Here is a 12,125-nt window from a genome sequence, read left to right on the forward strand (position 1 = left end):
TTTACATCTTTCCTCTCTTACCTTAAACCTATGCCCTCTAGTTCTGGACTCCCTGATCCCAGGGAAAAGGCTTTGTCTATTTATCCTATCCATGCCCCTCATTATTTTGTAAACGTCTATAAGGTCACCCTCAGCCTCCGATGCTCCAGAGAAAACAGCCCTAGCCTGTTCAGCCTCTCCCTATAGCTCAAATCATCCAACCCTGGCAACATCCTTGGAAATCTTTTCTGAACCTTTTCAAGTTTCACAAAATCTTTCTGATAGGAAGGAGACCAGAATTGCACGCAATATTCCAACAGTGGCCTAACCAATGTCCTGTACAGCCGCAACATGACCTCCCAACTCCTGTACTCAATACTCTGACCAATAAAGGAAGGCATACCAAATGCCTTCTTCACTATCCTATCTCCCTGCGACTCCACTTTCAAGGAGCTATTAACCGACACTTCAAGGTCTCTTTGTTCAGCAACACTCCCTAGGACCTTACTATTAAGTGTATAAATCCTGCTAAGATTTGCTTTACCAAAATGCAGCACCTCACATTTATCTGAATTAAACTCGATCTGCCACTTCTCAGCCCATTGGCCCATCTGATCAAGATCCTGTTGTAATCTGAGGTAACCCTCATAGCTGTCCAATACACCTCCAATTTTGGTGTCATCTGCAAACTCACTAACTGTACCTCTTATGCTCGCATCCAAATCATTTATGTAAATGATGAAAAGTAGAGGATCCAGCACCAATCCTTGTGGCACTCCACTGGTCACTTTGCAAGATATGATTGCTATGTCTTGCCAGTGACGATTCCTGTTCATTTTCCCCATCCTTTGCCTTCTTTCGCTCAGCCAATTTTGTAACTAGGTCAATAGTGTACCTTCATATCAATTTCATGAGCTTCCAACAGTGTCTTATGAAGGATTTTATCAATTGCTATCTGAACCTCACCCTATGCATTACTTTAGGCACCCTTTCACAAAATTCAATTAGGAAAATTAAAGTGAAAGAGGACCTTCATTCTTTGATCTACTTGTTTAAATGATAGTTTCTGTGTTCTTTGAGATAAGTGGAGTATCTACTTTGAATTCCCTTTCACTGGACAAAACAAAAATGCACAAATGGGTTGAGGGATGTTTCATCAAAAGTTCAGCCACAACGTGTAGGTAGAACAAATATGGGAAGAAGGAATATCAGATTTCTGGAATTTTTAACTGTTGGAAACCATTTGTTCATGTCTGAGTGCAGAAACTCTTTCTCTAGAGTTTTCAGCATTCTTGGTAACTTTCATAGATTAGTTATCTTAAAATTAGCTTCTTTTTAAATGAGACAGCAGTTTCCACTCACTGCAAAGTGACCTACTCTTAAGTGAAATCATGTAAACATTGAATCAAGGCTGTAATGAATTTTAAATGTTGTTTCCAGATGTAAAATACCACGGGCTGAAAGCAGCATTGTTTTTCTGGATGCATTTGGCAGCAACGTGACTGGAAATAAGATTCATGGTATCAGTGAAAGAACAGAATTACTGGATGGAAAATATAAGGTATTTGAAGAATTAATGTGTACCTACAAATGTACCAATCCTGTTAAGGTTGTGTTCATTACTTTTACAAATATTGTACTTTCTCTGCAAGTGGAATTGTTCAGAGCATCACAATGGCTTTTAACTTCTCGCATGCTTGTCTTACTGAGAAAGCAGTGAAACTATTGAAGACCCATGCTTAAGCCCTTCAAAACCAACCATTACCAGATACAAAAAGCAATTACATCGTTATCACAGAAAAGCTTCCTGTTGTATTTGTGTATAAACGTACAACATTTTTGATGAATGGGTCTGAGTGTTTTTGGAACCTTTTGAGTTTTTTTGTGTTACTACTTGTCTATTTTCTCTTGGGATGGGATTTAATCCAATTTTTATAAATGGAGATAAATATTTCACTTAACACTGACTATAAAGGCATGTATATGAAATGAAGTTCACTCATCTCAACTAAATTCCAAATGAGTTTGAAGATACAGCAGAGAAACAGAGGCTACCTATCTTGAATAGTACTTGGCTCTGAGAAGTTAAGGACATTATCAAATTGAAACAAAAAAACATACAACATGGCAAATGTTACCAGGAAATTACAGAATTCAAAAGGTTTTAAACCCCAACAAAAGAGAACCAAAGGAAAGGGGAAAATAAACTATGAGGGCAAACAAGCGAGTAACATAAAAATAGACAGTGGGAGCTTCTTTAAATGCTTAAAAAGGAAGAGAGAGGCAACAATGAACATAAGGCCTTTGGAGAATGAACCTGGGGAAATGATGGGGAGCCAGGAAGTGCCAGAAGAGTTGACCATATACTTAGCAGCAGTCTTCCTGGTAGAGGATAATACCTTAGTTTAACAAAAATACTGAATAATCAAGGGGCTTACAAATGCAGGAAAGTGGAAATAAACACAACAACTATCACTAGAAGAAACATGCTTAGGAAACTAATGGAACTAAAAGCTGATAATTCCCCTAGACCTAAAGGGTTGCATTCTTGAATTTTAAAGGAAGTAGCTACAGACATTGGTAGTAATCTTTTGAAAATGCTGAGATTCCAAAAGGGCGCAGAGGAATGGAAAATTGCTAATGTAACATCCTTATTTTAAAAAGGAAGAATACAAAAACAAACAGTTAACTAAGGGTCAGTTATCTTAAGATTTGTCATTCAGAAAACATTAGCCTATTATAAGGAATGTAAAGGTGGAGTATTTAGAAACACTGAATATAATCAAGTAGAATCAGCAGAGCTTCACGAAGGGGATATCATTCTGGCAAATGTAAGACAGTTCTTTGAGGAGGTGATAAGAAGGGTACATAAAGGGGAACCAGCAGATGTGGTATATTTGAATTTGCAAAAAGCATTTGATAAGGTAGCACACATAAAGCTACTTCAAATGCAGATTCTGGAAATCTGAAACAAACATAGAGAATGCTGAAGAAATTCAGCAGGTCTAGCAGAACAGTGGGGAGAGAAATAGAGTTAACATTTGGAGTCTGCCATGAGGTTTCTTCAGAACCCATGATATTGACATTACTGTATTAGCATGAATAGACAAAAGGCTAAATAATAGCAGGCAGGGATTTTGGATAAAGTGAGCATTTTCAGGATGCAACCTATAGAGTGCCAGAGTGGTGGAGCTACAATTATTTAAGTATGTATTGATGACTTAGATGATGGAAATGCATGTACCATCACCATATTTCCAAATGACACAATAATAGGTGGAATGGCAAGTTATGAGGATGATACAAGGAATATACAGAGAGGGGTTTTGACTAGTTATGTGGCAAAGACTTGACAATGGAATATACTATTAGAAACCATGAAGTTATGAACTTTGACAGGAAGAATAAATGACTGCAGAAAGCTGCATCAGAGTGGAATTGGTATGAATCACAAAAAGCTAGCATCTAAGTTTAACAGGTAATAGGGAAAGCAAACGGAATGTTGCCTTTTATTTCAAAAGGAATAAAACTGGAGAGGTCTTGCTAAAACTATACAAGGAACAGATCGGACCACAGCTGGAATACTGCATACAGTTTTGGTCCCCTTACCTAAGGAAAGATATATTGGCATTGAAGGCAGTCCAGGGAAGGTTCACTATGTTGATCCCAGATATCAAGAGACTTTTTTATGAGGAGAGGTTTAGTAAGTTGGGCTTGTCCTCATTGGAGCTCAGGTGAAAGAGAGGAGACCTTATTAAAACATACAAGAAGAGGACTTGAGAGGGTAGATGAAGAAAGGTTGCTTTGCCAGGTGGGAGAGTCTAGGATGACAGGGCATAATGTCAGAGTAAGGAGTCACAAACTTAAGACCCAGATGAGGAGGAACCACTTCTTTCAGATGTTGATGAATCTATGAAATTCTTTACCACAGAGTGCTATCAGAGCTGGATCATTGAGCATACTCAAGGCTGAGATAAATAGGTTTCAAATTTGTAAGGGAATCAAGCAGTATAGGGAGAAGGCAAGAAAGTGGAGTTGAGTTTATCAGATTAACAATGATCTCATTGAAAGTTGAATTGATGAGCCAAATTGCCTATTTCTGCTCCTATATCTTATTGTCTTAAGACAAAAGCCTTGTGTTGGATGCCAAGATGACACGCCGATAAGCTCTCCTGGTCCATTGAGCTTGTTACATTATGCCTTTGATTTAATTATACGCTACCCTACTTTTAGTGAGTAGCTGTGCTCATTGGAGAGGCTAAATCAAACCAATCCAGAGAGAAAAATAACTAAAAAATTCTCACGCAATCCAAACTAATCCAGGAGACTCTCTTGGCCTTGATTTATTTAATATACCTTTTTATAGATTGGTTCAGTTCTTGGTTGAGGAATTACAGTCTTCTTTGGAAGGTATGTCCCAAATTCTCACCGACTACGCAAGCTGTAATTAATTTCCTTTTTCATTATAATTGTACTGAAACATAATTACAAAAATTACTTTGTTAAAAATCACACAACACCAGGTTATAGTCCAACAGGTTTAATTGGAAGCACTAGCTTTCGGAGCGCCACTCCTTCATCAGGTGGTTGTGCAAATCATAAAAATTACTTTGTGTTAGTAGAAAGAAGCAAGATAATCAAAAAAAATACTTCCACAGGGTTTTATAACTACACCAGACAATTGAACTCAACAGTCATGTTAACACGTAAGTGTAGTAATGAAGGAATGCTGCACTGTTGGAGAGATCTTCTTTCATATGAAACATTAAACTAAGATTATGAAACATTAAGCTAAGATTCTATCTGGTGTCTCTGGTTCCCACAAGTGATTCCATGAACTCTTTGAAAATGATCTGGGGAGTGCTCCCCCAGTGTCCTGAACAACACACATTCCTCGAGTAACATCGCCAATGCGGATTATCTGGGCATAGTTGTTTATGGGACTATGCTGAGCACAGATTCTGATATTACAATAATGACAACACTTCAAATAGGACCGCAAGATAAAGGAAAATACTGCTAATGCTTCCGATCTGAAAAAAAAACAAAAAAACTCAGCAGGTCAGGCAGCATCTATAGAGAGGGAACAGAGTTAATATTTCAAGTCTGAAATGATTCTCTTTAGAGTCAATATTGGCTTTATCTCCACATTTACAGTGAGGATATTATCTAATGTAATGTGCAGCAATCCCACTAAGCTAAATACATAAGAATCCCTAAAAAAATTAGAATCAATTTATAAAAGGAGGCAAACTCTCCACTCGTGGCAGTCATACCTGACACATAGGAAGGTGGTTGTGGTTTTTGGCTGACAGTCATCTCAGCTACAGGTTACCTCTGCAGACATTCCTCAGAGTACTGTCCTAGGCCCAACCATTTTCAGTTGCTTCATCAATGACCTTCTCTCCATTATAAAGCCAGAACTGGGAATGTTTGCCAAAGATTGCACAATGTTCAGCACCATTTGCAACTCTGCACATACTGAAACAGTCCATGTTCAAATGCAACAAGATCCAGACAATATCCAGGTTTGGACTGACAAGTGGCAAGTAACATTCGCACCACACAATGCCAGACTATGACCATCTACAATAAGAGATAACTTGCAACAAGTTAGATGTGATGGAAGACTCCCCATTTTCCTTGAGGACTCCAGTTCTAACAATATACAAGAAACTTGACACCATCCAGGACAAAGCAGCTTGCTTGATTGGCACCACATCTGCAAGCATCTAATCTCTCCACCACCGACACAGCAACAGCAGTGTGTACTATTTACAAGATGCGCTGCAGAAATTCACCAAAGATCCTTTGATAGCAACTTCCAGGCACATGACCAGTTCCATCTAGAAGGACAGGCGCAACAGATGCAAATTCCCCTCCAAGCCACTTACCGTCCTAACTTGGAAACATATCACTGTTCCTTCATTGTCACTGGTTTAATTCCTGGAATTCCAGCAATGTAGGTCTACCTACAGCAATGAACTGCAGCAGTTCAAGAAGGCAGCTCACTGCCATCTTCTCAAGAGCCGCTAGGAATGGGCTATAAATGCTGGCAATGCCCACACTCCATGAGTGAATAAAAAAAGGCAATACCTTTGAGAATGCATCACCCTCTCATTAATGTACTGAAAACTCAGTCTAGATAATATGCTTACGTATTTAATGAAACTTGGAGCCATGATGTCTGACTACTCAATTAATCAAATGGTGCCTTTATTTTCTTATTTCATCACTTGAGTCCCAGACATAATGCTCATTGAGATAAATAACATTTTATTTTCTAAATGACTGACGGAGTTATATTAGAGGGGTATCAAATAAATAACATGACTTTCTAAGAATCTTAAATAATCTTTTTATTGAATGTTTAAACATTTAATTTTCTTAGAAATTTGTGATTTTTTTAAAGCAGAAATCCTTTGAAGAAATAAAATCTTGTTGACAGTAACATAGCATTTTTAAAAAAAAATTCTTCTGTCTTTCACATTGGAAATTGGAGATCAATTTGACTTTAGTTATCTCTGTAATGCATGATTATTGCAGTAAGCTATATATTGTTCTAACAACATTTATGTTACAGTATGAAATTAACTTTACTTTGTATATACAAGTTTAAGAGGGTTCAGACTTACTCAAAATCGCAAACAATTTGTTATCACCCATTGTAAAATGCTGTATGAAGCAGAGTCCCTGAAATCAAGGAATTGTAGGTCAAAGGATGTATCAAAATAGATAACATAATAATGGTAATGTAATTAATGTTCTCCTTAGTATGATCCCCTATTAATTAAAGATTGTACATATCGGGGTTGAAGGGAAGTACAGGAAATAAGCAAAAATTAATTCTCATTAAAACTGAATGATGACTGTAATGTTTTAGCAACATTTCCGTATAAACTACTTTATAAATTAGAGTCGAACAAAGTAATTGTAGGATGGCAAAGATAGTGCCCTTAAATTATTAAACTTTATTTAAAAAGTTCTATCACTGTTTTCCTGAGAGATAAGGTTTCCATACCCCACACCCCAAAGGTCATGCCATTCTGCTAGAGATACAGAATGTATGATTAAAGCATTTTAATGTTGTGGATCATTCAGTTACCAAAACAGCCAGTCCATTATCATTGTAAATTATAATTAAATGCTTTCAGGTTCAAGGTCCAGCGCTGCTGGTCACTAAAATCTATCTCCCACCCATTAGATGAATTTCAATCAGTCCTGGACAGATAGCTTGTGGATTGGGGGTTTCAAACAAATGTCATCCAGACAGCTTCATCAGAACTGTCTTTTAATGATTGATTGTGAAGTAGTTTCAGCACTGGTTGAGCAACGGTCCATGTACTGAATAGTTGCAACCAAACTCTTTAAGACATTAAGAGCTTTAAAAGTACTTTTATTCATTCTCAAGTGAATGTCTGAGTTTATGAGTAGCATTTTTCAGATGTTTGTTTCTTTTAATTTCATTTTATTTATTTTTAGTCAATCCGGCAATTTTTTTTGGTTAATTCCTACAGGGGTTAATGGTTAAAAAAAAGAGGGACATTGATGAAAACAAGTTTCCAATAAAGTAACCACAGTATTCCCTAAAACATAAGTTTTTTTACAGACTAAACATTCAACTTTGTATTCTATTGTAGTGAGTATACAAAACTCTTGTTGGGAGTTTTCTATAGGCCTCCAAATAGTTCCAGAGGTGAAAAAGAAAGGCTTGCAAAGATGATTCTTGATAGGAGTGAGAGTGACAGAGCAGTTGTTATGGGGGACTTTAACTTTTCAAATATTGACTGGGAACAAGTTCAAGTACTTCAGATGGGTCAGATTTTGTCCAATGTGTACAGGAGGGTTTATTGGCACAATATGTAGACAGGCCAACAAGGGGAAAGGCCACTTTGGATTTGGTACTAGGTAATGAACCCGGCCAGGTGTTAGATTTGGAGGTAGGTGAGCACTTTGGTGTTAGTGACCACAATTCGATTATGTTTACTTGAGCGATAGAAAAGGATAGGTATATACCGCAGGGGAATCGACATTTGACTTTCCTGCACCTCGGATGCTGCCTGACCTGCTGTGTTTTTCCAGCACCACTCTAATCTTGACTCTAATCTCCAGCATCTACAGTACCCACTTTTGCCTATATACCACAGGGCAAGAGTTATAGTGGGGGGGAAGGGCAATTACAATGTGATTAGGCAAGATTTAGGATGCATAGGATGGGGAAGGAAAATGCAGGGGATGGGCACAATTGAAATGTGGAGTTTATTCAAGGAACAGCTACTGCATGTTATTGATAAGTATGTACCTGTCTGGCAGGGAGGAAATTGTCAAGTGAGGGAGCTGTGGTTTACTAAAGAAGTTGGAGCTCTTGTCAAGAGGAAGAAGAAGGATTATGGTAGGAAGAGACATGAAGGCTCAGTTAGGGCACTTGAGAGTTACAAGTTAGCCAGGAAAGATATAAAGAGAGAGCTCAGAAGAGCCAGGAGGAGACATGAGATCTCATTGGCGGATAGGATCAAGGAAAACCCTAAGGCATTCTATAGGTATATCAGGAATAAAAGAATGACTAGAGTAAGATTTGAGCCAATCAAGGATAGTAGTGGGAAGTTATGTGTGGAGTCAGATAGAAGAGGCACTAAATGAATATTTTTCATCAGTATTCACACTGGAAACTGACAATGTGATCAAGGAGAATGCTGAGATACAGGCAACTAGACTACATGGGATTTAGGCTCATAAGGAGGAGGCAATAGCAATTCTGGGAAGTGTGAAAATAGATAAGTCCAGTGGGCTGGATGGGATTTATCCTAGGATTGTTTGGGAAGCTAGGGAGGAGATAGCAGAGACTTTGTCTTTGATCTTTATGTTGTCACTGTCGATAGGAATAGTGCCAGAAAACTGGAGGATAGCAAATGTTGTTCCCTTGTTCAAGAAGGGCAGTAGGCACAACCGTGGTAACTATAGACCAGTGAGCCTTACTTCGGTTTTGGGTGAAGGGTTGGAAAAGGTTATAAGAGATAGGATTTATAATCATCAAGAAAGGAATAAGTTGATTAGGAATAGTCAACACGGTTTTGTGAAGAGTAGGTTGTGCCTCACAAACCTTATTGAATTCTTTGAGAAGGTGACCAAACAGGTGGATGAGAGTAAAGCAGTCAATGTGATGTATCTGGATTTCAGTAAGGTGTTTGATAAGGTTTATCCATCTTAAGCTATTGCACAAAATACGGAGGCATGGGATTGAGGGTGATTTAGCGTTTTGGATAAGAAATTGATTAACTGAATGGTTGATGAGAAATATTCATCCTGGAGTTCACTTGCTCGTGGTGTACTGCAAGGATCTGTTTTGGGGCCACTGCTGTTTGTCATTTTTAGCTATGACATGGTTGAGAGCAGAGAAGGATGGGTTAGTAAATTTGTGGATGACACTAAGGTTGGTAGAGTTGGTGATAGTGCCGAAGAATGTTATAGGTTACAGAGGGCCATAGTTAAGCTGCAGAGCTGGCTGAGAGGTGGCAAATGGAGTTTAATGTGGAAAAGCGTGAGGTGATTCACTTTGGAAGGAGTAACAGGAATGCAGAGTGCTGGTAGGATTTGTGGTAATGTAGATGAACAGAGAGATTTCTGTGTCCATGTACATAGATCCCTGAAAATTGCCACCCAGGTTGATAGGTTGTTTAGAAGGCATACAGTATGTTTGCTTTTATGAGAAGAGGGATTGAGTTTTGGAGCTACGAGGCCTTGCTGCAACTGTACAAAACTCTGGTGCAGCTGCACTTGGAATATTGCGTACAGTTCTGGTCACAGCATTATAGGAAGGACGTGGAAGCTTTGGAAAGGGTTCAGAGGACATTTACTAGGATGTTGCCTGGTATGAAGGGAAGGTCTTATGAGGAAAGGCTGAGGGACTTGTTTTCGTTATAAAGAGAAGAAGGTTGAAGGGTGACTTAGAGTCATGGAGTCATAGAAACGTACAGCATGGAAACAGACCCTTTGGTCCAACCCGTCCATGCCGACCAGATATCCCAACCCAATCTAGTCCCATTAGCCAGCACCAGCCCATATCCCTCCAAACCCTTCATATTCATATAGCCATCCAGATGCCTTTTAAATGTCATAGTTGTACCAGCTTCTACCACTTCCTCTGGCAGATCATCCCATACATGTACCACCCTCTGCGTTAAAAGGTTGCCCCTTAGGTCCCTTTTATATCTGTTCCCTCTCATCCTAAACCTACGCTTTCTAGTTCTGGACTTCCCGCCCCCAGGGAAAAGACCTTGTCTATTTATCCTATCCATGCCCCTCATTTTATAAATCTCTATGAGGTCACCCCTCAGCCTCCCTCGCTCCAGGGAAAACAACCCCAGCCTATTCAGCCTCTCTCTATAGCTCAAATTGTCCAACACTGGCAACATCCTTGTAAGCCTTTTCTGAACCCTTTCAAGTTTCACAACATATTTCCAATAGGAAGGAGACTAGAATTGCACGGAATATTCCAAAAGTGGCCTAACCAACATCCTGTACAGCCGCAGCATGACCTCCCAACTCCAATACTCAATGCACTGACTAAGCAAGGAAAGTATACCAAATGCTGCCTTCAGTATCCTATCTAACTGCAACTCTACTTTTAAGGAGCTATGGACCTGCACTCCAAAGTCTCTTTGTTCAGCAACACTCCCTAGGACCTTACCATTCAGTGTACAAGTCCTGCTAAGATTTGCTTTCACAAAGTGCAGCACTTCGCACTTATCTGAATTAAACTCCTTCTGGCACTTCTCAGCCATTGGCCCATCTGATCAAGATCCTGTTGTATTCTGAAATAACCTTCTTCCCTGTCCACTACACCTCCAATTTTGGTGTCATCTGCAAACTTGCTAACCACACCTCCTATGTTCATATCCAAACCATATATAAATGACTAAAGTAGTGGAGACAGCACTGATCCTTGTGGCACTCCACTGGTCACAGGCCTGCAGTCTGAAAAACAACTCTCCACCACCACCTTCTGTCTTCTACCTTCAAGCCAGTTCTGCATCCAAATGGCAAGTTCTCCCTGAGATCTAACCTTGCTAGCTAGTCTCCCATGGGGAACCTTGTCGAACGCCTTACTGAAGTCCATATAGATCATGCCCACTGCTCTGACTTCATCAATTCTCTTTGTTACTTCTTTCAAAAAAACTCAATCAAGTTTGTGAGACATGACTTCCCCCACACAAAGCCATATTGACTCTCCCTGATCAATCCTTGCCTTTCCAAATACACGTACATCCTGTCCCACAGAATTCCCTCCAACAACTTGTCTGCCATCGACATCAAGCTCACCAGTCTATAGTTCCCTGGCTGTTTTAACCACCTTTCTTAAATAGTGGCACCTCGTTAGCCAATCTCCAGTCTTCCAGCACCTCATCTGTGACTATCGATGAAATAAATATCCCAGCAAGGGACCAAGCAATCACTTCCATAGCTTTCCAAAGAATTCTAGGGTACACCTGATCAGGTCCTATGGATCTATCCACGTTTATGTGTTTCAAGACATCCAGCACTTCCTCCTCTTTAATATGGTCATTTTTCAAGATGTCACCATCTATTTCCCTACATTCTGTATCTTCCATGTTCTTTTCCACAGTAAACTCTGATGCAAAATACTTGTTTAGTTCTCCCCCATCTCTTGCGACTCCACACAAAGGCTGTCTTGCTGATATTTGAGGGGGTGTATTTGCTCTCCAGTTACCCTTTTATCCTTAATTTATAAAATATATTTGTAAAAACCGTTTGGATTCTCCTTAACCCTATTTGCCAAACTTATCCCATGTCCCCTTTTTGCCCTCCTGATTTTCCTCTTAAGTATACTCCTACTGCTTTTATACCCTTTAAGGAATGATGTGATCTCTACTGTCCATATCGCATTCCCTACACCTACCAGCCTTTCATTTCACTGTCCCTGGACTCTCATTACCTCATTTCTGAAGGCTTCCCACTTTCCAGCCGTCCATTTACCTGCGAACATCTGCCCCCAATCAGCTTTTGAAAGTTCTTGCCTAATACTGTCAAAATTAGCCTTCCTCCAATTTAGAACTTCAGCTGTTAGATCTGGTCTATCCTTTTACATCATTACTTTAAAACTAATAGAATTATGGTCACTGGCCCCA

General features: G+C 39.3%; 1 protein-coding gene across 2 annotated transcripts in view; it reads left to right on the forward strand.

The window, feature by feature from the left end:
• flt1 (fms related receptor tyrosine kinase 1) overlaps window positions 1–12,125 on the forward strand; it is a 207,279-nt gene that overhangs the window by 103,211 nt on the left and 91,943 nt on the right. For both annotated transcript variants that reach the window (XM_072577287.1, XM_072577286.1), the window contains exon 11: window positions 1,420–1,540. In XM_072577287.1, coding sequence (XP_072433388.1) covers window positions 1,420–1,540 — 121 coding nt within the window. The remainder of the gene's footprint in view (window positions 1–1,419; window positions 1,541–12,125) is intronic.

This window comes from Chiloscyllium punctatum, chromosome 9, assembly GCF_047496795.1.
Source record: "Chiloscyllium punctatum isolate Juve2018m chromosome 9, sChiPun1.3, whole genome shotgun sequence".
Lineage (NCBI taxonomy): Eukaryota > Metazoa > Chordata > Chondrichthyes > Orectolobiformes > Hemiscylliidae > Chiloscyllium > Chiloscyllium punctatum.